This window comes from Staurois parvus, unplaced genomic scaffold (assembly GCF_062004578.1).
Source record: "Staurois parvus isolate SC_StPar_1 unplaced genomic scaffold, SC_StPar_1.0 ptg000299l, whole genome shotgun sequence".
In the NCBI taxonomy this organism is placed as follows: domain Eukaryota; kingdom Metazoa; phylum Chordata; class Amphibia; order Anura; family Ranidae; genus Staurois; species Staurois parvus.
In genome coordinates this window covers 24,887,597-24,915,594 of record NW_028318095.1, presented here as the reverse complement: position 1 = coordinate 24,915,594, position 27,998 = coordinate 24,887,597, and the positions used below count along the sequence as shown (strand labels likewise).

At 45.0% G+C, this 27,998-nt stretch overlaps 1 protein-coding gene across 2 annotated transcripts; it reads left to right on the top strand.

The window, feature by feature from the left end:
• Positions 1–27,526, top strand: LOC149457979 (uncharacterized). 2 transcript variants are annotated; one of them, XM_089683062.1, is made up of 4 exons: positions 1–386; positions 5,981–6,085; positions 11,067–11,136; positions 27,011–27,526. In XM_089683062.1, exons 1-4 carry the CDS (start codon positions 99–101, stop codon positions 27,301–27,303), a joined length of 756 nt encoding a protein of 251 aa, XP_089539188.1. In that variant the 5' UTR covers positions 1–98; the 3' UTR covers positions 27,304–27,526. The 2 variants fall into 2 exon arrangements, with proteins under 2 accessions (XP_089539188.1, XP_089539187.1); XM_089683061.1 differs by having other exon boundaries at positions 1–401.
• Positions 27,527–27,998: the final 472 nt, after the last annotated feature.

The following is a 27,998-nucleotide window of genomic DNA, read 5'->3' as shown; positions in this document are numbered from 1 at the left end:
TTCCCTCCCCTGTCTCACTTCCTCCACCTCTCCGGCCGGAGGCGCCGCTTTGAATTGTCCGCCCAGCACTGTGCGGGAGCCGGGCGGGCCGGTGGAGGATGGCGGCCTCTATGGGCGCTGTGCTGCGCTGGGACACTCTGGAGCAGAGGAAACACAAGGGGCAGAATCTCTACTACGACCTCTTCCGCTGGAAGCTGCTGCAGCTGCCCCCAGATGTGCACAGGTTCTGCGACCCCCTACTGTCCGCCCCCCGCAGGAAGGAACTCCTCCACCTCCTACGGAGCCTGGAGGAGGAGTCCAGCTGTCAGCGCCTGCAGATCCTCTTCTCCTTCTCCGTGCCCAGCCCACAGGTGCTGGACCTGCTGTGTGCCCTGCACTGCCCCCTGGTGTGTGCCGGAGCCGTGAGTACCCCCCACACTGTGCCGCCTGCTGCAACTCCCACCACACTGCCCACTGCTCCACCCACCACACTGACCACTGCTCCATCCACCACACTGCCCACTGCACCAATCACCACACTGCCCACTGCTCCACCCACCACACTGCCCACTGCTCCACCCACCACACTGCCCACTGCTCCATCCACCACACTGCCCACTGCTCCATCCACCACACTGCCCACTGCTCCATCCACCACACTGACCACTGCTCCACCCACCACACTGCCCACTGCTCCATCCACCACACTGCCCACTGCTCCACCCACCACACTGACCACTGCTCCATCCACCACACTGCCCACTGCACCAATCACCACACTGCCCACTGCTCCACCCATCACACTGCTCCACCCACCACACTGCCCACTGCTCCACCCACCACACTGCCCACTGCTCCACCCACCACACTGCCCACTGCTCCACCCACCACACTGACCACTGCTCCATCCACCACACTGCCCACTGCTCCACCCACCACACTGACCACTGCTCCATCCACCACACTGCCCACTGCACCAATCACCACACTGCCCACTGCTCCACCCATCACACTGCTCCATCCACCACACTGCCCACTGCACCAATCACCACACTGCCCACTGCTCCACCCACCACACTGCCCACTGCTCCACCCACCACACTGCCCACTGCTCCATCCACCACACTGCCCACTGCTCCATCCACCACACTGCCCACACACGACACTGCCCACTGCACCACACTGCCCACTGCTCCACCCATCACACTGCCCACTGCTCCACCCACCACACTGCTCCACACTGCCCATTGCTCCATCCACCACACTGCCCACCGCTTCACCCACCACACTGCCCACTGCTCCATCCACCATACTGTGCCACCCACCACACTGCCCACTGCTCCACCCACCACACTGCCCATTGCTCCATCCACCACACTGCCCACCGCTTCACCCACCACACTGCCCACTGCTCCATCCACCATACTGTGCCACCCACCACACTGCCCACTGCTCCACCCACCACACTGCCCACTGATCCATCCACCACACTGCCCACCGCTTCACCCACCACACTGCCCACTGCTCCATCCACCACACTGTGCCACCCACCACACTGCCCACTGCTTCATCCACCACACTGCCCATCCATCTCACTGCCCACTGCTCCACCCACCACACTGCCCACTGCTCCACCCACCACACTGCTCCACACTGCCCACTGCTCCATCCACCACACTGCCCACTGCTCCATCCACCACACTGCCCACTGCTCCACCCACCACACTGCCCACTGCTCCATCCACCACACTGCACATCCATCACACTGCGCACTGCTCCAACCACCACACTGCCCACTGCTCCACCCACCACACTGCCCACTGCACCATACTGCCCACTGCTCCACCCACCACACTGTCCACTGCACCACACTGCCCACTGCTCCACCCACCACACTGCCCACTGCTCCATCCAAAACACTGCCCACCGCTTCACCCACCACACTGCCCACTGCTCCATCCACCATACTGTGCCACCCACCACACTGCCCACTGCACACACTGCCCACTGCTCCACCCACCACACTGCCCACTGCTCCATCCACCACACTGTGCCACCCACCACACTGCCCACTGCTTCATCCACCACACTGCCCATCCATCACACTGCCCACTGCTCCACCCACCACACTGCCCACTGTTTCATTCACTACACTGCCCATCCATCCCACTGCTCCACCCACCACACTGCCCACTGCTCCACACTGCCCACTGCTCCATCCACCACACTGCTCCACCCACCACACTGCCCACTGCTCCACCCACCACACTGCCCACTGCTCCACCACACTGCCCACTGCTCTACCCACCACACTGCCCACTGCACCACATTGCCCACTGCTCCACCCACCACACTGCCCACTGCTCCATCCACCACACTGCCCACTGCTTCATCCACCACACTGCCCACTGCTCCATCCACCACACTGCCCACTGTGCCACCCATCACACTGCCCACCGCTCCACTCACCACACTGTGCCACCCACCGCACTGCCCACTGCTCCACCCATCACACTGCCCACTGCTCCACCCATTACACTGCCCACTGCTCCACCCACCACACTGCCCACTGCTCCACCTACCACACTGCCCACTGCTCCACCCACCGCACTGCCCACTGCGCCACCCACTGCTCCACCCACCACACTGCTCACTGCTCCACCCACCACACTGCTCACTGCTCCACCCACCACACTGCCCACTGCTCCACCCACCACACTGCCCACTGCTCCACCCACCACACTGCCCACTGCTCTAACCACCACACTTCCCACTGCTCCATCCACCACACTGCCCACTGCTTCACCCACCACACTGCCCACTGCTCCATCCACCACACTGCACCACCCACTGCTCCACTCACCACACTGCCCACTGCTCCACTCACCACACTGCCCACTGCTCCACTCACCACACTGCCCACTGTTCCATCCACCACACTGCTCACTGCACCACCCACCACACTGTGCACTGCCCACTGCTCTACCCACCACACTGACCACCACTCTATCCGCCACACTGTGTGGTGCTCACTGCTCCACCCACCACACTGCCCACTGCTCCACCCACCACACTGCACCACCCACCATACTGTGCACTTCTCACCGTACCACCCACCACACAATGCTCACTGCACCACACTATGCACTGCCCACTGTACCACCCACCACAGTATGCACTGCCAACTGTACCACCCACCACACTGCTGTCCGTACTACCCACTACACTGTGCGCTGCCCACTGTACCACCCACCACACTGCCCACTGCTCCACCCACCACACTGCCCACTGCTCCATCCACCACACTGTGCAGTGCTCACTGTTCCACCCACCACACTATCTACTGCACCACCCACCACACTGTGCACTTCTCACCGTACCACCCACCACACTGCCCACTGCTCCACCCACCACACTGCCCACTGTACCACCCACCACACTGCCCTCCACACCACCCTCCATACTGCCCACCTCGTGACTGCCAGAGCTGTGAGTACCACCCTCCACACTGCACTACCCACCACAGTGCTCTCCACCCCACCCACCTCACTACTCACTGAACCACCCATCACACTGCCCACTGCGCCACCATCCACACTGCCCACTGTACCACCCTCCACACTGCCCACCACACCACTCTCCACACTTCCCACCTCAACACCCACCATACTGTCAGACACACTGTTCACTGCACCACTCACCACACTTCCCACCGCACCAAACACCACGCTGCCCACTGTACCACTTACCACACTGCCCACCACACTGCCCACCGCACTGCCCACAGCACTATCCTCCATACTGCCGGCCATACTACACACCACACTGCCATAACCACCACTGTACCGCCCTCCACACTGCCCCCTGGTGTCTGCAGGAGCAGTGAGTACCCCATCAAACTTCTCACCAGCCACCACATTGCCCATCACACTACCCACTCTACTACCCACCATACCACAAACCACACTGCCCTCTGGGGTCCTCAGGAGCTGTGGGCACCCCACCACACTTCTGATGTCTGCAAGTGCTGCGTGAGTACCACACCACCCACCATACAACCCTGCATACTGCCCCCTGGCATCTGCAGGAGGTGTGACTACCCAACCACACTGCACTCCACACCGCCCACCACACTGTCTCCTGCACTAGCCACCATACTACCCTCCACCACCGCCCTGGTGTCTGCAGGAGTTGTGAGTACCCCACCACACTGCCTATTGCACTACCTTCCACCACCACCCTGGTATGTGCTGGAGGTTGAGTATCCAACCATACTACACTCCACACCATCCTCCTTTTGTCTGCAGGAGCTGGGAGTACCCCACCACACTGCCAACCGCACTACCCATCAAACAAACCTTCACACTGCCACCTGGTATCTGCAGGAGCCATGAGCACCCCACCACACTGCCTACTGCACTACCCACTACACTGCCCTCTGGTTTCTACAGAAGCTGTGCGTACTCCACCACACTATGCACTACCCACCATACTACTCTCCCTGCTGATGCCTTGTGTCTGCAGGAGCTCTTTGTACCCAACCACACTACCCACCACAAGGTCACCACATTGCCCTCCACACTGTCCATCACACTACCCAGCGCACTGCCTTCCACATTGCCTTGTACACTACCCACTACAGTGTCCTCCACACTGCCCTCTACACTACCCACCACACTTCCCTGCACACTACATACCATACTGCTCACCACGCTGCCCTCCACCCTGCCAAATCATCTTCACCAATCATTCCAGGAGATCCATTATAATTGCTTACATAGTGGTAAAATGGCTGCACAGCCTTGTTTTACTGCCAGATGTTATCACTCTGGTAATGAAGGGTCCATTGGCTGTACGCCTGTAGAATTTTCTTCAAAATGTTTGATTTCCTAAGTTCACATTGGCGTTGAATTTTAAAGCAAGCTTTATGGCACCTGTAGTGTCTTGCTCGTTTCGAACGTGTGCGCAGTTGGTAAAGTCTACTCTTCTCAAAAACTCCTTTTTTTATACAATGTTAGGATTCATTTACACTTGAAAAATGATCTGTTTTCCTTTTACTAATTACGCTGCCTGTAACCGACTCTCCCACATTCACAGATCTTATTACAGGCAATATAAACAGTGAAAGTTAACCTCATTGCTGAAAGTTCAGCAGCAGGAAGAGGACAGGGCAACCCTGCAATTCTTCAATTCAACAGAATCCAACAGCCTGCACATTGTGGGACCTCTACTGGAAAAGCTGACTTTGCAGATTTATGGAGCAATCTGCATTGTTAGATTTCCTGCCTACAGGGAGGTCAAATGAAATCCATACATGCATCCACCATCTTAAGCTAGCCAATCTCGTTTAGCCTGTGTGCTGATAATCGATTGATTCCTGTTAAGTGTGGATGGGCGAATCTTCACTGCTCCACTCGCGGCTGCCTGATTATCCAAACATCCAGATACCATAGGATACAATAGGATGCAGTCGCTGTTCAGCTAAGAAATTTCCATCTGGCTCAGCAGATTTCTAAATCAACTGTTGTCAAGCTGGATGATGCTTGCAGGGCCACCCATGGCTTAAATTGTTACCAATTCCTGAGCCGTGTATGGTCAGCTTTACCTCTATGGATAGACATTCTTCCATTTTCCCATTGCTGAAAGTGGAACACCTGTTGCTGAGAGGCAACAGAAAGAATATATAATTTTTACAAATTGATTAATTATTTATCCTGAGAATAAAAAAGGGAGTCATGAACGAGAATATATTATTTGCTGTGAAACACTGGGGCTTGGAGCAATGACTAATTAATACCCCCTCCCAATTTATCTCCTGCTGTAGGGCAGCTTGCTGTGTTGTAAATTCTAAATTATACCCTGTGAAAGCAATAGGCTTCAGCAGAACTAGGTGGCCATATTTCTAGATCCTTGACATGGTGTGAATGTTCTAGTACCATGATTATCACCATGACATGGTTATTTTGCTTCTCTTTTGTAAATGTTGCTTTTCTTTGTCCAGGGCACTGGCTACTGGGAATTTTTACTACAGAGTCGTGGGCTTGACGTGGTTGCTTTTGACCAAAATCGCATTTTTCCACCTGAGATGCGTTACACAGAAATCATGGTAAGATCACTGCTATAAAAGGATTGTGGAATGAGCATGTACAGCTTAGAGGAAAACACCATTACACTGCGTCTTTCATGTATCTGTAAGGCTGAGTTCACACTGTTGCACTGCGGTAAATAGCACATTACCCTCAATTCATTCTTAAAGTGGAAGAAAAGCCTGACTATAACTATTCTTAAAAATGGTTCCCCTTTCTCCTACCTCTCCTGTATGAAAAAGATTTGTGTACCTACCGATTTTTAATTTGCTTTGGTTACTTGATCCTGCAACACCAGCTCCCCTTTGTCAGTGGGTGACTGCTGCAGGGAAGAGGAGGGAGAGCGCCAACAAAGGCTGGGCCATGGGAGCCTATGGGTGATGTCATGGCACCAGGAATTCCCAGCCATTGTTAAGCGCTCCCTCCTTACACAGAGAGCTGGAGCTGCAGTCATTATGTGACTGGACCATAGTGGATTAAGAAAGGGTAAGCACATTTATTTTAATACAGGTTAGGTAGGAGGAAGGAGAAGGAAACATTTTTAAGGATCGATTTAGTTGTGCAGTTCATAGGTTATGCTACTTTCTTTCCTTCCACCACAGGTGGAAAGAAAGAAAATTGCTTGATTTCCCCATCAATACATTCAGAGTTGATGGGGGAATCCCTCCCGCTGTGCTATTGCTTTCTTCTGGCGGGGAGTCTTCCCTGTCAGCAGAACACAATGATCACTGCTAGCAGCTATAGCCGCTGGCAATGATTGCATGAAAAAAAAAGACAAGGTTGGTTGTACTGAAGTCGATCAATTGATCAACTTCAGTAGAACCAGCCTGCCCATAGATGCATCAAATCTTGACTGGTCCCTGCTGAATCAGCCAAGATCTGATCCATCTATGGCCGGCTTTAAGCTTTTCTTCCACTTTAATAGCACTCCAATGCACTTGTATTACGATGCACAGGCACCCTGTTCTAAGGAATGGGCTGTTTTAGCCCAACACACGCATGACATAATGCACAATAACACACATGCATTACTGCCCCGCAAAAGTGTGGATCCAGCCTAAAGCTTTACATTAAAACGTTTACTGGTGATCTGTCTTTGAATGTGTTTTATTCATTTATATCCATCAAGTGTTGTAAATGGTTGCTCATGTTTTGTGACTTCAGACTGTTGATTAAATCCTAATCTGTAAATCTGTGGTATACCATCAGATGCTGCGTCTTCCTCAGGGTATTTGGTGTCCACGTATAGTTCGACCATGCAGCCAAAACTGAAGAATACAGGCATTTAATACTGTCTTTTATCAATTGTTCTGCCTTTGTATTCATCTAGGAGTAGCCATATGCAGTAGATAATCCTTTAAAAAAACAAACAAAAACCTGCAATTTTGTCAGGATGAGATAGCAAGTAGATATTTTGGGCTGGAGAATGAAGGTCAGTTGTCCTTACATAGGGGGGACTGCAGGGGGAAATCTTTTGTTTAGTTTAAAGCTGATCTCCAGCCTTCCCATGAGGCTTTCACAGTTGTACAGGCTCCTCTCTGCACTGAAATAGCCTACTCTGATTTCACTGCACGCTTTGAGCTTCTCACATTGTGCATTAGAAGCTGCAGCAAGTGAGAGAGAGCCTTTCTCACTTCCTGGCTGGAGAACGTTCAGCCTCATCTAGCCCTTTCCTTCCCAGCTTGACTGTCCCTGGCCAGCCCCTTTAATTTAATTAGCTGGATTCCAGTTCTTTCAATCGCGGAGGCTCTGCATAACAGGTGGGCATTATCTAGTGCAGTCTGCATGCAAATGCTGTCTGCCCAGAAAATCCCACTCCTCCACACTGACATCCACCATCAAGGCATTGCACATGTTTACTCTGTGAAACCCAACAACAGATTATAGCATTACTATGCTTAATTTACATGCTTTTCAGAAACTTTATGCAAAATTGATTTTAATAGCATTCATTGATGAACATATTCACACATTCAGGAGGATATCAGAAGAGAAGACATTAAACATTAACATGTTGAAAAGTTATATTTTCCTAGAAATATGCTTGGGCATAGATGACTCAGATTTTTTTTAATCAGCCAGTGGGCTGAACGAAAAAAATGAATGGATTCCTCCATCCATACAAGAGAGGTAGATAGAGGGATCATCCCTGCTGGGACATCATATCCTGACAGCAGGACTCTCTGCTTTCAGAATATACTGATCAGTGGCTGCATATGGCTGAGAAAAATTCAGCAAAAAGTCCATTACACAGAAGTCAATCTAACAGCAAATTTACATAAATGTCTTCTTTTGTATAGTGGTATAGATACTTATACAGTGAAGGAAATAATTATTTGATCCCCTGCTGATTTTGAATGTTTTCCCACTCACAAAAAAATGATCGGTCTAAATATCGAATGGTAGGTGTATTGTAATACTGAGAGACAGAATAGCAACAAAAAAATTCAAAAGAAATGCATGTCTAACAAATTATGCACTGATTTGCATGTTCATGAGGGAGATAAGTATTTGATCCCCTTCACAAAACATGACTTAGTACTTGATGGCAAATCCCTTGCTGGCAATCACAGAGGTCAGATGTTTCCTGTAGTTGGTCACCAGCTTTACACACACATCTCAGGAGGGATTTTGGCCCACTCCTCTTAGCAGATTCTCTCCAAGTCCTTAAGGTTTGGTGGCTGACGTTTGGCAACTCAAACTTTCAGCTCCCTCCTAAGATTAAGGTCTGGAGACTGGCTAGGCCACTCCAGGACCTTAATGTGTTTCTTCTTGAGCCACTCCTTTGTTGCATTGGCCGTGTGTTTTGGGTCATTATCATGCTGGAACACCCATCCACGACCCATTTTCAATGCCCTGGCTGAGGGAAGAAGGTTCTCACCCAAGATTTGATGGTACTTTTCCCCGTCCATCTTTCCTTTGATGTTGTGCAATTGTCTTGTCCCCTAAAAAAAAACACCCCCAAAGCAGAATGTTTCCACCACCATGTTTGACAGTTGGGATGGTGTTCTTGGGGTCATAGGCAGCATTCTTCCTCCTCCAAACACAGCAAGTTGAGCTCGATTTTGGTCTCATCTGATCACAACACTTTCAGCCAGTCCTCCTCTGCATCATTCAGATGTTCAGTGGCAAACTTCAGACGGGCCTGGACATGTGGTTTCTTGAGCAGAGGGACCTTGCGGGCACTGCAGGATTTCAATCCTTGTCGGCGTAGTGTGTTACCAATTGTTTTCTTGGTGACTGTGGTCCCAGCTGCCTGGAGATCATTGACAAGATCCTCACATGTAGTTCTGGGATGATTCCTCACTGTTCTCATGATCATTGACACTCCACGAGATGAGATCTTGCATGGTGCACCAGACCTAGGGAGACTGACAGTTGTTTTGTGTTTCTTCTATTTGCGAATGATTGCACCAACTATTGTCACCTTCTAACCAAGCTGCTTGGCGATAGTTTGGTAGCCCAATCCAGCCTTGTGTAGGTCTACAATCTTGTCCCTGACATCCTTGGACAGCTCTTTGGTCTTTGCCATGGTGGAGAGTTTGGAATCTGATTGTTTGATTGCTCCTGTGTTCAGGTGTATTTATACAGGTAACAAAATGAGATTAGCAGCACTCCTTTTAAGAGACTGCTTCTAATCTCAGCTTGTTACCTGTATGAAAGACACCTAGTAGCCAGAAATCCTGCTGAATGATAGGGGATCAAATACTTATTTCCCTCATGAATATGCAAATCAGTGCATCATTTGTTAGACATGCATTTCTGTTGAATTTTTTGTTGCTATTCTGTCTCTGTGTTACAATACACCTCGATATTTAGACTGATCATTTCTTTGTGAGTGGGCAAACATTCAAAATCAGCAGGGGATCAAATACTTATTTCCTTCACTGTATTATATAGCTGTGACTTTTATAAGTAGCACGTCTATTGGTTAAAGCTAAACCCGGCACTCAAATTGGCCATTAAAACTGGTCACACACTAACAGATCGTAAAATTGAAAACTGTCTAGATATGACCTTCTATTTTCCTTTAGAAATGTCAAAGAAGCAGTCATTAAGAAATCAAGCTGACAATCCATCCCTCGGTAGTTGCTATAGAAAAGTTGATATAGTGATCAGCATGAATAAACCATATACAGTCTAGTGATGACTAGCTGCCTCACCAATAGCTGTTTGTTTCTTTTATATCAAATGTTTAATAAAGCCGTATTAAACCGAAAAGCAAACATTTATTATATTGCAGCTTAAAAATTCTTAGACATGATGGCTGTATTAGTTTCCTTTTGTTAGGCTTTGTTTCTTCTGTTTTCACCAGGTGGTCTGGCTAGTATGTCTGTTGTTTTTCAGAAGCACAAGCTGTCCAGCAGAATGTATCAGTTTGCATGGATGAGACAAAACCATTTAACACTGCCAGGGGTGATTAAAATGATCAGCTTTTATTTACAGTATATAAGTAAAACCTTTATCACAAAAGGAAAAAAACCTGCTGTAACAGATAAGGTGTCAGCTGGAGTTTGGCTTCAATTTGTTATTGTATTTCAATCTGCTAATACATTTAACACCCCCCCCCCTCCACAATGACAACGCTGCTGTCTGCTGTTCCCCGTGTGCTCCTTCATCCAGAGTGGGGGCACTCTAAGGAGGTTTGTTACTGACCAAGGTGAAAACAGGGAAAAAAGCCAAAGAAAAGAAAAGAAAACGGATGCAGCCACCACATCTAACAATTGGTAAGCTGCAATATATTACATTTTTGGTCTTGGGTTTAACTATGTATAACTTTAATAACACATCCTTTGAAATTGAATTACTATGTCTGATCTCCTATTGCACATGAAGCCCACTGCTAATTTTTTTTTTTATGTGGAAAATGAATGGTTTCATAGAAGCTGTAAAGGAAGGACTTTCTGTTGCATGCGCTGTGTGTTGGTATTATTATTTTTATTGTCACACTGGTTACAGGGCCCAGATTCAGCTACTGAACATTCAACTTATTATGTCTAGACTGGAGGTCCTGAGCTGTTAGAGAATTACCCAGACAGAGCCTTATTCCTTGCTTGGCCGGATGCAGATGGTAAGTTATCTTTTGAAACTGTCAATAGTTGTAATTCTAACAACATTATACATCTAAGCAGAAAAGACAAAGTTCCGGACTTCCAAAAGTGCTTATTGTTGTACACAGAATACTGCAATAAATTGTTACAATTGCAGACAGTTGGCTGCAGTGGAGCAAACTACACACAGTATATCTGCAGCTGTAAGTATACAACAGGCAAAAGAGCCGGCATATCGAAAGGTTGAAATCCAGTCTTAGAAACAATGTTGGGGTAAAAATCCAGAAACAAATCAGATGACATGTTTCAATTGATGCAGTTGTTAGTCATAACCATGATTAGGGCCTGCATTGGCTGAAACGCATCAAATGTTTTGTTCCTGGATTTTTACCCCATCATTTTTGACTGCTGTATACTTCTGGCTTGCAGAAGCTTTGAGTGGAGTACAGATAAGATATTTAACCTCATTTGATAATGGATCACCGGGCGATAGCACTGTCAGTTTTTGTTATAGTCCTGAAATGTGCATTGTTTATTGTGGTGACATATTGTGATGTACAGTGCTCAGCATAAATGAGTACACCTCTTCTGAACAGTAAGATTTTAATCAATATCTCAATGAACACAAGAACAATTTCCAAAATTTTGACAAAAGTGAGTTTTATAAAACATTTGTTTAGCTCATTACATAAAAGTAATGTTAATAATATAACTTTGATTACAAAATCTTCAGTTTCACTCAAATTAGTTGATGCAAAAATGAATACACCCCACAGCAAAAACTACTTCATCTAGTACAGTGGTCGGCAAGCCGCGGCTCGCGAGCCACATGCGGCTCTTTACCCACTCTAATGCGGCTCTTCTGTGTGCCGGGCGCCCGCTCCCCTCCCTCCTCTCGGTCGGCCGCTCCCCTGCCTCCTCTCGGTTGGCAGCCCCAAAAGTCCGCGTGGACCTTTTAATCCGGCCCGCGGATGTGGCTGTCAGGATGTGTGTAGACGGGGCAGCGTGCCGAACGTGAGGGGAGGGGAGCTAGGCTCCTCTCACAGTCCGCCCTGAAGACCCGAACGGCGCGGGAAGACAGCGAGAGGAACGCAAAAGGTAAGTGAATTGACACGGGGGACTTGGCTTACTAGAAGAGGGGGGGGGGGAATAGTACTGTGGGGGATGAAATACTATATGAGGGATGAAATACTATATGGGGGATGAAATACTATATGGGGGATGAAATACTATATGGGGGATGAAATACTATATGGGGGGATGAAATACTATATGGGGGATGAATTACTATATGGGGGATGAATTACTATATGAGGGATGAAATACTATATGAGGGATGAAATACTTTATGAGGGATGAAATACTATATGAGGGATGAAATACTATATGAGGGATGAAATACTATATGGGGGGATGAAATACTATATGAGGGATGAAATACTATATGGGGGGATGAAATACTATATGAGGGATGAAATACTATATGAGGGATGAATTACTATATGAGGGATGAATTACTATATGAGGGATGAAATACTATATGAGGGATGAATTACTATATGGGGGGATGAAATACTATATGAGGGATGAAATACTATATGAGGGATGAAATACTATATGGGGGGATGAAATACTATATGAGGGATGAAATACTATATGGGGGGATGAAATACTATATGAGGGATGAAATACTATATGGGGGGATGAAATACTATATGAGGGATGAAATACTATATGAGGGATGAATTACTATATGAGGGATGAATTACTATATGAGGGATGAAATACTATATGGGGGGATGAAATACTATATGGGGGGATGAAATACTATATGAGGGATGAAATACTATATGGGGGGATGAAATACTATATGAGGGATGAAATACTATATGGGGGGATGAAATGCTATATGAGGGATGAAATACTATATGAGGGATGAAATACTATATGAGGGATGAAATACTATATGAGGGATGAATTACTATATGAGGGATGAATTACTATATGAGGGATGAAATACTATATGAGAGATGAATTACTATATGGGGGGATGAAATACTATATGAGGGATGAAATACTATATGGGGGGATGAAATATTATATGAGGGATGAAATACTATATGGGGGGATGAAATACTATATGAGGGATGAAATACTATATGAGGGATGAATTACTATATGAGGGATGAATTACTATATGAGGGATGAAATACTATATGAGGGATGAATTACTATATGGGGGGATGAAATACTATATGAGGGATGAAATACTATATGAGGGATGAAATACTATATGGGGGGATGAAATACTATATGAGGGATGAAATACTATATGAGGGATGAAATACTATATGGGGGGATGAAATACTATATGAGGGATGAAATACTATATGAGGGATGAAATACTCTATGGGGGGATGAAATACTATATGGGGGGATGAAATACTATATGGGGGGATGAAATACTATATGAGGGATGAAATACTATATGAGGGATGAAATACTATATGAGGGATGAATTACTATATGGGGGATGAAATACTATATGAGGGATGAAATACTATATGAGGGATGAAATACTATATGAGGGATGAAATACTATATGGGGGATGAAATACTATACGGGGGATGAAATACTATACGAGGGAAGAAATACTATACGGGGGATGAATTGCTATGGGGGATGAATTACTATATGGGGGATGAATTACTATGGGGGATGAATTACTATATGGGGGATGAATTACTATGGGGGATGAATTACTATATGGGGGATGAATTACTATATGGGGGATGAATTACTATGGGGGATGAATTACTATGGGGGATGAATTACTATGGGGGATGAATTACGATGGGGGATGAATTACACTATGGGGGATGAATTACTATGGGGGATGAATTACTATATGGGAGATGTATTTTCAGTTTTAAAAATGTGGCTCTCAAAATAAATTTCAATCATGGTTTTGGCGAGATTTGGCTCAGTTGAAAAAAAAGGTTGCCCACCACTGATCTAGTATTTTGTAAAACTTCCATGATTTGTAAGGGCAGCACTAAGTTTTCTTGGCATGGAATGAACAAGTTGGCGACATATTGCAACATCTATCTTTTTCCATTCTTCAAGAATGACCTCCTTTAGAGCCTGGATGCTGGATGGAGACTTGTCTCTTCAAAATTCCCCATAGGTGTTTGATTGGGTTCAGATCAGGAAACATACTTGGCCACTGAATCACTTTCACCCTGTTCTTTAGAAATGCAACAGTGGCCGTAGGTGTGTATTTTGGATCATTGTCATGTTGGAAAAGTGCACGACAACCGAGGGCACGGAGTGATGGCATTATTATTATTAAACAGTGTTTATAAAGCGCCAACAGTTCGCTCAGCGCTGTGCATTACAATTGGAGACAATACATGAAACTGTACAATAATAATACAATGCGATACACGAGGGGTTCGAGGGCCCTGCTCCTTGGAGCTTACAATCTAGGAGGGAGGGGATAGTGGTACAGGAGGAAAAGCTGTGGGGGATGGAGTGGTAGGAATAGTGGAGGACATCAGCAATTAGCAGGGGGCTGGGTAGGCTTCCCTGAAGAGATGGGTTTTCAGGGTGCGCCTAAGGAGAGGAGAGTAGGTGATAGTCTGGTGGATTGGGGTAGGGAGTTCCAGAGGATGGGTGACGCCCTGGGAAGTCCTGGAGGCGGACATGGGAGGAGGAGACGAGGGAACTAGAGAGAAGGTAGCATCTTCTCTTCAATATAGAGCAGTACATCTGTGAATTCATGATACCATCAATGAAATGCAGCTCCCCAACACCAGCAGCACTCATGCAGCCCACTCACTGCCACCACCATGTTTCACAGTAGGCACCATGCATTTTTCTTTGTACTCCTCACCATTACAACGCTATACAGTTTTGAAGCCATCAGTTCATTTATCTTGGCCTCTTCACTCCAGAGTACAGAGTCTCAGTAGTCTTCTTCTATTTCAGCATTGGCCCCGGCAAATTCTATGTGGGCTTTTTTGTGCATGGGCTTTAGGAGAAGCTTCCTTCGTGGACAACACCCATGCATGCCATTCCTCTTCAGTGTACGCTGTATTGTGTCACGGGAAACAATCACCCCAGTTTGGGTTTCTACTTCTTTAGCTTACTGCAGTGAACTTGCATGGCGATTTTCTTGAAACCTTCTCATCAGAAGGCACTCCTGTCAGAGGTGTTAATTTCCGTAGACAGCCTGGACATCTCTGAGATGGTTGCAGTTCCATCTTTGTTAAATTTTTGTATCACTTTTGCTACAGTATTCTGACTGATAAGTAAAGCTTCGCTGATCTTCTTGTAGCCTTCACCTTTCTTGTGTAAAGCAATTATTTTCTGTCTTGTGACATTTCTCTTCTAGTGGTGCCATTGCTGACAGCATGAAATGGGAAGGGGTGTTCTATGTTAAGTAACGCCCTTTTATAATCAACTGTCTGCTGGATACTAGTTTAATTAATAATTAGATTCACTTGTAGTTGAATTCTTTTTAAATAGGATTTTGTTGTCTAAAATTTAGCTTTGCTCCTAAGACTTTCATTGGGGTGTATTCATTGTTTGCAGCATGGTATTGAATGAATTTGTTGGGAAAAATACTTTTTTGTTTGTGCAAATGAACAAATCTTGTTTGCAATCAATGGCCGGCATTTGTGGGAGTATTTTGTAGTATAGTGTCCCATAGAAAAGGTTGATTCTGAAAGGAAAGTAAAGGTTCTCTGACAAATCTGTTGGGGTGTACTCATTTATGCTGAGCACTGTACCTCTCTTCATTGTTTCAGAGGTATCCATTATTATTTTGAATATTTTTGCTTTATTTGTTATGATCAGGAACAAAAATAATCTTATTTTTTGCTCCTTAAGTCGCACCTGACCATAAGATGCACCTAGGTTTTAGAGGCGGAAAACAAGAAAAAAAATATTCTGAATCAATGGACTGCAGGTACAGTACAGGAAATGATCAGAGACTGCAGACATAGTACAGGAAATGACCAGAGACTGCAGACATACTACAGGAGATGACCAGAGACTGCAGACACAGTACAGGGAATGACCAGAGACTGCGGACATACTACAGAAGATGACCAGAGACTGTGAACATACTACAGGAGGTGCCCAGAGACTGTGGACACAGTACAGGAGATGAACAGAGATTGCGGACACAGTACAGGAGATGACCAGAGACTGCGGTCATAGTACAGGAGATGACCAGGGACTGCGGACACAGTACAGGAGATGACCAGAGACTGCAGTCATAGTACAGGAGGTGACCAGAGACTGCGGACACAGTACAGGAGATGACCAGAGACTGCGGACACAGTACAGGAGATGACCAGAGACTGCGGGCACAGTACAGGAGATGACCAGAGACTGCGGACACAGTACAGGGGATGACCAGAGATTGCGGACACAGTACAGGGGATGACCAGAGATTGCGGACACAGTACAGGGGATGACCAGAGATTGCGGACACAGTACAGGGGATGACCAGAGATTGCGGACACAGTACAGGGGATGACCAGAGATTGCGGACACAGTACAGGGGATGAACAGAGACTGCGGACACAGTACAGGAGATGACCAGAGACTGCGGTCATAGTACAGGAGATGACCAGGGACTGCGGACACAGTACAGGAGATGACCAGGGACTGCGGACACAGTACAGGAGATGACCAGAGACTGCGGACACAGTACAGGAGATGATCAGAGACTGCGGACACAGTACAGGAGATGACCAAAAGACTGCGGACAGTACAGGGGATGACCAAGAGACTGCGGACAGTACAGGGGATGACCAAGAGACTGCGGACAGTACAGGGGATGACCAAGAGACTGCGGACAGTACAGGAGATGACCAAGAGACTGCGGACAGTGCAGGGGATGACCAAGAGACTGCGGACAGTGCAGGGGATGACCAGAGACTGCGGACAGTGCAGGGGATGACCAGAGACTGCGGACAGTGCAGGGGATGACCAGAGACTGCGGACAGTGCAGGGGATGGCCAGAGACTGCGGACAGTACAGGGGATGACCAGAGACTGCGGACAGTACAGGGGATGACCAGAGACTGCGGACAGTACAGGGGATGACTAAGAGACTGCAGACCTTTGGGGAGGGAGCGGGAGTGGGTACCTGAATTTGACAGTTGTTCTCCCTTTAGTGTGGGCACCCGGCTGATAGCCGGGTGCCCACTGCGCATGCGCGAGAAGCACAGGGGATGACCAGAGACTGCGGACAGTACAGGGGATGACCAGAGACTGCGGACAGTACAGGGGATGACCAGAGACTGCGGACAGTACAGGGGATGACTAAGAGACTGCAGACCTTTGGGGAGGGAGCGGGAGTGGGTACCTGAATTTGACAGTTGTTCTCCCTTTAGTGTGGGCACCCGGCTGATAGCCGGGTGCCCACTGCGCATGCGCGAGAAGCACTGCGCTTTGTGATTGGTCCGGCGTCTTCTGGGACCTGTCATGTGTTCCAGAAGACACCGTACCATTCACAAAGCGCAGCGCTTCTAGTGCATGCGCAGTGGGCACCCAGCTGTCACAGCCGAGATCTCACACTCAAGATACTGGTGCGGGAAGACTGTACAGCGCTGGACCGAGGAACAGGTAAGGTTCTACTGCAGAGAAGAGACGAGCGGCTGGCCTGGTATTCTGACACGGCGGCGGTGGGAATACCGGACCGGCTGCTCCATATTCGCTCCATAAGATGCACTGACATTTTCCCCCCTTTTTTGGGGGGAAAAAAGAAAAGTGCGTCTTATGGAGCGAAAAATACGGTACATATTTACCACCTGCAACCAACAGTGAGGAACCATAAAGCGAATACTCCACAGTTTGTTAGTTCTCTCCTGTGAGCACTTTGATTAGTCTGTGAATAGCATGATAAGCAGTATATCAGACTACCCATGCAATGCTGAATAAGGGGACCATACCTCTCCTACTAGCAGACATAAGAGCTGTCCAGATTTTAATCTGCAAAACAAGTCAAGTACACAAAATTTTGACCGCTCTCCTCTCTTCCTGGTCTTATAAGGGACACTGAGAGCATTGGGGGAGCATATGCTCTTGCTGCTGTCAGTCAAACTCCTGTGAGGAAGGAATAGGGGCGTGGCTTACTGGTGGTGTATGTGTCTTTGAACACACACAGCCCAGCTGGGGAGCGCATGCACATAGGTGCCCCCTTAGACTTGCTAAGGAGGCACCCAGAGAAAGAAGGAGCAGACCGCTAGCGGGGGACTGAAAAAAAGGAGGTAAGACACTACTCTATGCAATATCATTGCCCAGAACAGGTAAGTATAACCTCTTTATTTTATTTTAATTTAAAAAAAAAATTAGCTTTATTATCTAAGATTCAGATGATATAATACACAGCTCTGTCATCAAGACTACAGTAATATATGTACATTTTCTTAAATACAAGCAGTGTAAGTACCTGTATTTAACTTTGTATATGCTTCTTGCAGTCCCTGTACAGCAGAGCTCAGACTTAGGAGTGGAAGAGGTAGAGATAGCTCTCTTATTCTGTATGTATTTCATCTATTGCTTGGAATTGAGCTTTAAATAACTATGACCAGAAACTGGTATGGTTTCCCTGTTAAATTTGGGCAGAGTGGGTAAGGAATGTCATATGTATGAGTAGCAGCAGACAGCCTTGGCTGGTCATTTTCAGAGGGAAAATGGTTGAGCAGCCAGTTGGAGACTGCTTACTCCTCTGTTATTGTTTTGAGAGTAGACCAGTGCTACACTGCACCATTTTCTCCTTTGCATGGACATGCATTCTTCAGCAACAGAAGCATGTATGGTAATGTGACAATCATTTACGAAAATAGTTATACTTGAACTGTATCCCCTCCCTCTAGTACACCCCAGAGTCTTATACGTGCCATTTGGCGCTTCACAGTCGCTGCTGCAAAATCTTCCAGCTGAGCAGCTTATTCTTCTGTGTGCACAAAATCTCCATTCCTATGGGAAGACTGTCTGTGATGCTTCCCAAATGTGGATAGCTTTTCTATAAGACTGAATTGGTATTTTTCCACACAGACACAGAAAATGTAGTTTTTCAGTTTGGAGATTTGCAGTAATGGCTGTAACAGAAGTGAGGACAGATCAGTACAAGACTTGGGGTGTTCGAGGAGGGGTGTATTGGGGGGGGGGAAAGCAGTTGAAGGGATCATTACAGTTATCTTTTAAGATGCTCACAGATTAGGGTTGCACCGATACCATTTAATCGGCTAGTATGTGTACTGATACTTGTGCTCAAGTACTCGCCGATACTCATTACTGATACCTTTCCGGTGCATGTTGAGCCCATACAAAATGAATGGGCTCAAATTGTATTGCAAACAATCTCATGTGATTTGAACTGGAATCAGCTGAAGTAGTGGTGCTATTCCAGTCTAAATCACATGCAGTTTCACTATGGGTGCATTGCGATTTGCAGTGCAATTTCAGCCATACCAAATGAATATCAGTATCAGTGCAACCCTACTACAGTTGTAAAAGAATGCTGTTATGGTTGGATTGAAAAAATGTTTACAGTTTTCTCCAGATCCCTCATGATTAAAGCTGGCCATAGGCCATAAATGGACTAAACAGATTCCTCCCTCCACACATTCGAGATGAGCGAAGGAATCCCTCCTGCTTTGCTATTGTATTCTGACAGTGGGTACTTAGCTGTCAGAATACACAGGTCAGCGCTGCAGCTGATTGGATGCATAGCTGATCGAATGATCGAATAAATTGTTTGGAATTTATTGTATCCCTGAGACTTGTGTCTGCAAAGCTTACAACTCTCCTCGTCAATGAAAAACATGTATGATAATATCATACAAGAATGATCACTTGGGGGCCTGATAAAACATGCATAGCAAACTCCAAACAACAAACACATACAACTGCATAAAAAACATATTGAACAAATTCAGAACCATTGAAAGCCAAAGCCTACCCTGCATGAATTTACAATCTACAGCAAACGGGTGAGAATAAAATTTGGTCACATGAATAGTGTACCATTTATGATAACTTTATCATACATACAGCTGGACTTAGTTTGGATAGACTATAAATATGGGATATCGATGCTTACATTTAAAGACCTCCTGTAGGAACATGTTACACCCATATTTAGGGTGTAACATGTAATATGTTCCTAAGCAAACCCCTGAGCCCCCATCCATCATGACATCATGCTGGGGATCCTCTCCCACACAGCTGGTTGCATATTTAAATTTGGCGCAGCTATGTGGGCATCATTCATTCACGGAGATCTTTGAATAAATAAACTACAAGTCCCGTCTGTCACCATGGCAAATGGAACCTGTAGTTCTCAGTGGACTACGAGTGCGGTAATCAGTACATTCATAGACCATTGACACTTCCTCCAGCTTTCCAACATAAAGCCTGTATAGAGTTACAGGCAGACAATTGTCTGCAGAAGCCTGACATTTAAAAAGTGAAAACTTGTGAGTTGCTATGTGAGTGATGAATACTTCTAAGTGCTGATTGTGAATCGCCTGCACATAACACATACTCATACTAGTGTGTCAAACCAATACTGTGGCACAGTGGCTTAGTGGTTAGCACATCTGCCTTGCAGTAAATGGGTCATGGGTTCGATTCCCGACCATGGCGCCTCCTGCATGGAGTTTGCATGTTCTCCCTGTGCTTGCGTGGGTTTCCTCCAGGTGCTTCGGTTTCCTTCCACACTCCAAAGACATGCTGATAGGTTAATTGGCTCCTGTCCAAAATTAGCTCCAGTATATGTATGTATGAATGTGAGTTAGGGACCTTAGATTGTACACCCCTTGAGGGTTAGGGACTGATGGGAATGTTCAATATATGTGTAAAGCGCTGCGTAAATTGACAGCGCTATATAAGTACCTGAAATAAATAAATATCAAAATTGTGCCGCGCTTCACTTAAAATGACTAAGTATAAATAATAAGTACATCCAAGCGCTTCTATTAATAATACGTGTCAAAATAATATATAGATACAATTTGAAAGAATCATCCAGTATCAATTTCCAAAAGCAATGTCCATATACATGTCAAAAAAAGTCCATATATATACTTCTTCAAATGTGCATAGTTCACGTAGAATAAAATAAATATCCTGTGCTTCTTAAATGATTTTTTGCGTGAAAAAAACTTGCATTAGTGTGCTCTCACCTCAAGTATATGACCAAGTTGTCATAGGGGAGGGGCTTTGATGTCACAACGCTCGATGGTTCCATACTGACACCAGCTGGCAATTTTAGGATTTTCACCACTGGAAAAAATGTGAAGGATATATTTTGTGCACAAAACGGTTATATACATATTATATGTGAGTGCATTACTTTTATTAATAAAACGGTTTTAAAAGGATAAAACACTATGATTTGATTATTCCTCTATATTAACCACCGTGGAAGGAGAGCCTATCGATTGAGTGAAGGAGGACCCCCAAACAGCAAGATACCATCCCATCCATACTTTGGCCCATTTAAGGGACGCAACGCTATATGACCTCACTTAACGGTTTAGTCATATACTTGAGGTGAGAGCACAACCGGTGGGGGAGCACACTAATGCAAGTTTTTTTTTCACACAAAAAATCAATTAAGAAGCTCGGGATATTTATTTTATTCTAAGTGAACTATGCACGTTTGAAGAAGTATGTGTGTGTATAAATATATATATATATATATATATATATGGACCTTTTTTTTATTTTTTTTACATGTATATGGACATTGCTTTTGGAAATTTATATTGGTTGATGCATTCATCCTAATTTTATCCATATATTATTATGACACGTATTATTAATAGAAGCACTTGGATGTACTTATTATTTAGTCATTTTAAGTGAAGCGCGGCACAATTTTGATATTTAGGAGCCTGACATTGCTTCCGTTTTTTTCCTGCAAAAACATTTATTATTTTTTTTATGGTGAACAAACCTTTAAAGAGCACAAGAATCTAAAAAAAAAATCCTGCTGCTGTTCATAGGTTGAAGTGCTGCAGACATGATCAGTAGAGGGCAGTATTTATACACGTGTTATGATCATAAAAGGGTTTTCCAGCTTGCACTTAAAATCATAATGTCGAAAAATCTATTTTAATTGTAGCATCAAATGACATACAACAGCTAAAAGTAAAACTTGGGCTTTTTGGACTAAAATGTGTGCAGTACACCCCATAGGACCTGTATATCAAATGCAAAAATGTGACAAAAATATATAGTTTCTTAATTATAGTTCATGGTGGATGTTCTAGAGACATCCAAAGCTAGACTTATACTGGTCCCCATGGGCCACTTCTCTTCTGTCACCTCCCTCTTACCCTAACTGACATGTTAGCCTTTATAGGACTCTAATTAGGATTAGATGTCAAAGACACAAAATGCACACTGAGGCTGGAGAAGAAGCAGAGAGAGACAGTTTGTCCACTATGTATCAGTACACCATGAACCGATGTCTACCCCACACCTTTAGTAGTTTTGTTTGGAGGGACCCACAGTTAGGGAGCTGTAACTACACAGCATACTATTCCACCAGCATAACTGCAATGATAACAACAAAGAGGACCCAGCCAGATGGTACTGATAGACAGGATGACACCCTGAAATCTTTTATCAGACATGGGATTGTTTTACTGATAATAATATATTTTTGCATGTGTACTGCCCCAGGCATCTGTGCCACCCACTGCATTATTATTATAATAATACAGCATTTATATAGCGCCAACAGTTTGCATAGTGCTTTACAATATAAAGGGAGACGGTACAGTTATAATACAATAAAATACAAGAGGTTTAGGAGGCATATGTTGGCTTTGCTAAAATCCGGGTTTAGAGGCATCCATCAGTGCAGAAGTAAATCTGGCCATAGATAGTTTGAATCCTGGCCGGTTCAGCAGGGACTGGCCGAGATTCAAACCGTCTATGGGCAGGCTGATTGTACCCAGTTCGATTATTGTATGACTTGGGTGCAACCTGCCTGTCGAATTTTACATGAAATTATTGCCAGTGGCTATATCTGCTAGCAATAATCACAGCTACTCCCCTCCAGTGCCTCCCTGCGTCTCCCCGCCGGGAAGACACAATCGCTCCCTGGGAGGGATTCCCCTATCAATACTCACAATGTTGATGGGGGGACCAAGCAATTTTCTTTACTCGAAAGAGAATGGCATCACCTATGGCTGGCTTAAGTCTCCTAAACTGCCTTTCCCTGGCTTTGTAGTTTGATGCTGTAGTTATCAAATACCTCCCCTCCTAAATGCAGCAGGCATATACCCTTACCACTTTATTCTCTATGCATTTCGTTACAGAATTCAGGATTAGGAGTTTGAACAATACACTTTGTTCTAAAGTTGACTGCAACAGTAACCGCAGCAGAGATTTATGGATGTCCAGTCTAAGGGACTGAGTATTCATTACATGCTTTATCATATTTGCAAAAAATAATGTGTTTGTATTCTTTAGTGCAAAGACAAAATGCCCAGCAAAATTCCCATTTTGCATTTCTTTGCATTCACCTGAACCATGGTACTAATCCTTTGCAGATGTTGCAGACACCATTCAGCTCAGGCAACTTTGCTTGAGTGCTGATATACCATTTAGCCCTGGCTTCCGGGGAATGCTTGGCAGGCGTAGGAACAACTGCAGAGTGCAATTTTTACATTCCTGCTTTTAGGGCTTTTTCATTATTGCATATAAAAAGCTCCAGTTGATGTAAATAATTGTATCAATGTTTAATATTTTAAACAATTTTAACCACTTCAAGTCTGGACAGTTTTACCCCCTTCCTGTCCAGGCCAATTTTCAGCTTTCAGTGCTATCACACTTTGAATGGCAATTGCGCCGTCATGCAAGACTGTACCCATATTAATTTTTTAGCATTTTTTTAGACAGATAAAGCTTTATTTTGGTGGTATTTATTCACCGCTGGGATTTTTTTTTTTTTTACTATATAAATAAAAATGTCCAAACATTTTGAAAAAAAGTGTTTTTCTTATAAAATTTTGCAAATAAATATTATTTCATCATAAATCTTGGCCAAAGTTTATTCAGCTTTTTAGTAAAAAAAAAAAAAACAACCCAAATTAGTTTATAACCAAAAATTATAATTTAAAAAAAAAAAAAAAAATATATTTTTTTATATTAATATTTTTTTTATTTTTTTTTACATACTGTCACCCTAGCAGTACAGTGTCACCATGTGGGGGGGGTGATGAAGATTTTTTTTTTTTTTTACACTGATTGCTTTTACACCCATAAAGGCTGTAAACGCAATCATTTCTCTTTCTCTCTGGATGCATTCTTGCAGCCATTGAGATATACCGTGTGAGCTGTGATTGGTCACAGCTTGTCACATGGTACAAGGCTGTTGTGAATAGCCTTGTACCATATGACCTCTGTGATCATTCACAGATTTCACACGTATAAGCAATGATGTCAGAAGTGACATCTTGCTTACTTCTCTGCATGTGATCACATGATTGGGACCTCACACAGAGGTCCCGTATGACAATCGGTGTTCGGACACAGCGGGCACCGGATCGCGGTGCTGCGCCCTCCCAGGGAACACGCACAAGCAGGGGACGGGGACACTGTTTATAAACGGCCACACGCCCCTGCAGTGCCACCGTCCAGCCGTTTATATACAACGGCCGGACGGGAAGTGGTTATACACCTTTTTTATCTTTAGACTAACAGGGAGAAAACAGCCATATTTACTGATTCGGGCTTTGCTTATTGCTGTGCAGTGCTACACAGTGGTTGTGCTTTACTGCTTCTTGTCACCATTCAGGTCTACAAATCTGATGATTTAGTGACAAAAATGAATTCTTAAAGCGGTAGTAAACCGCTAAAAAAACACAAAAAAATTCCCCTGCAAAATAATAGCATAATGTGCTAGTATGCTACTATGCATCGCATACTAGCACATGAAATACTTACCATAGTACTAAGCTCTCCAGCAGCACACTGTCACTGCTGACAGGGTGTCCATCTTCACTCGGTCCTCCTTCTGGGTTCGTGGGCTCTGGCTGCTTGATTGGCTGAGCCGCGATGACGTCATTCAGTCTCGACCACAGCACAGGGCTCTGAAAAAATGGCATGGGCATGCGTCGGTGATGTCATCACCTGCAGAACACTGAATATCTCTTAAACAGTGCATATTTCGTTGATATTCCTTGCACCTACAGGTGTAGGCTTTATTATAAGGTAAGCTGTAGGTACAAGTGTCCAGTGGAAGTTTTCTTCCACTATAAGTGGCATATATCTGAAAATCTGTCAAATAGTTAAAAAGATAAGCTCACTTTTGGGAACATGTTACATGTTCCCAATGCTGCAACTGCTGCCTGATACCTGCAAAAAAATGTGCATTTATTATTTTTGTCAAAAGGTGAACTTATCCTTTACGCTCGATGCACATATTTAGTTTTTTTTCATTGAACTGATCGTGCTGAATGAAAAAAACTGAGAGATTGCTGTACTAACTAAGCAATGTTAGTCCAACGATCTCTCCCGCTGTGCCTTTGTGTTCTGACAGGGGTAATCCCCCCCACAAACTCCACCCCTCGCCAGAGCAGACTAATCAGCGTTCACAGCCATTGGCTGTGAGCGCTGATCGGAGGCTAATTTTCCAGCATGTCTCTTCAATAAAAGCTTCTATTGGAAGGACAGCTATAAACATGGTCCAAATGACAGCCGGTTCCTGCTGAACCAGATGATATTCGGACCATGTGTACCGAGCTTTAGGCAGAGTAATTGCAGTAGCTGATCTGTTCTCTCTCTACAACTGGTCATACACATGGCAGTATGATATAGTGATCACACTTTCAATTCTGATTTGAATTATTGTCAAATAGGTTTCGATCGACCAAAAGAAACAGGGATTGAAGAAAGCTTTAATCAAACCCGGCTGCTTTCTAAAAAATTGTCATTATTATTCTCTTCTTGATTCAGTGTTTCAGGAAACAGTATTGAAGCTTTCAATTTATTGCCCAGTTTGGACCTCATAATTGACCAAAGGCTGATGGTTGATTGAACTCGTGGGTGGTAGATTGATTCATTTCTGCCAATTACTTCCGAACATATCTTCGATTCAGTGGATGGATTGTAGATGAAGTTGGTGGAAAATGACCATGTCTTTGGTCAGAACTAACCAACCCATCACGCCAGGCATGTATGGTATCCCCATAGCAACGGGGAGGCAAGCATGCAGCCCCCCTACTATATTGTTACCAGTTCCACATACTGTTCAGTATTTTGGTTCGCAACTCAAAACACCCTAGCCCCCCTTACCTTCCAGGAGCCACCCTTACGTACATGCTGCCAGGACTACAGGTATACAAAGAGCCGACACAGACACAAATAGTCTCATCTATAAACCGCAGTGCTGCTCCACCCACCATATTTTAGATTGACAGCTGGTCTCCCTGTCATTGGCCCTTGCATGTGTGATGTCAACAGGGTGCGCTCCCCAAGTGGAAAGTTTGGGAAGCAGCACAGAGTCTCATACAGCGGCAGTCATTTCTAAAAATGTAAAAGCATTTGTTTGAAAGTAAAATTAGAAAAAAACCTTGGTTCTAGGGGGAAACATTAAATAATAATTAAGGGTCTTAATAGTACTTTAACTTAATTCATTAAATTATAAAGACATGCAGCTAATGAAACACTCACTTTTTAAAGCAAACCATGGAACAATCTTTCAGCAAGCATAGGATAAGCATTATGTTGAAAAAAATCTCCAAATGGTGAGATCAGTCTTATCATTTACAAGCATCGCACAGTCACCCTGTAACACTTGATCTTGGCCTAGGTGGATGAAGCATTTTTTTCACAGTGTCTCCTCTTTTCCAGAATCTTCCCGCTTTTCTCTGGATTGTCTGGCTTACTTCAGGGGACACACACTGTTCCACGTAGGTGAAATGCTTGGTGAAACATTGTCTTCCAATCCCTGGGGGCAGTCCACATCACGTGACTTCCAGCTTGCATTGGCTGAGGATTTCTGCTGTGTGAAGAGGATACGGCTCCCCAACTGGCCAGGGCATGTTGACTCATTCACTGTGTGGAAGCGGAAGAACCCTCAGTTTGTGCTGTGTGATGGTGCCCATTTCCAGTATGTGGATACACAACTGGAAGTAGATCAGTAAAAAATAACACAACACCTGAATTTCCTGTCTTCAGATTCAGTACAGCTTCCATCGGAATGTGACTTGACAATCATCTGTGTATTGCTGTGCCTACCCTACCTCCACCTATTTATAGGAAGATCTTCCGTTGTTCGTACAGTTGTGAATGTAAAACTTCTCACTGTTCTAGAAATCACCCTTTGGGGATGCCTACACAATTTTAGTAAATTTCACCTAAAGCTGATATTTTCATTATGGGTGTGAATTGTTAGGCTGAGTCATATATCAGCTGCTTCAAGTTCACCAGGCCTTCTAAGGGACACCATCATTTTTTGAGGTTTGTTCCACCCTACTTTCCACAAATTTAATTTTTACTTGCTTGTAAAATATGCTAGTAGTAAGTGGTAGCAATGATTTGCCAGTGAGAAAAAGACCAAAAACTTGTCAGGAAAACATGAAAATAGTTCCATTTGCTTCATCAAAGTTCTTCTCCAGATTCTGTTGAAAATAGTGGATCACACCATGTTTAGGACTTCTACAAATGAACACTGTTTTTGTTTGCTTCTGACTGTAGTTTTTAAAGAGGACCTGCACTAAACAGAAAACAAAGGACTAGTCACCAGTATTGCCTGAGGGTTCCCTGCAGCTGATCTTTTCTCCATTAGTGACTTACCATGGCTAGTTCTTCACTGTGTCTCTGTGTAGGGTGGCCATAT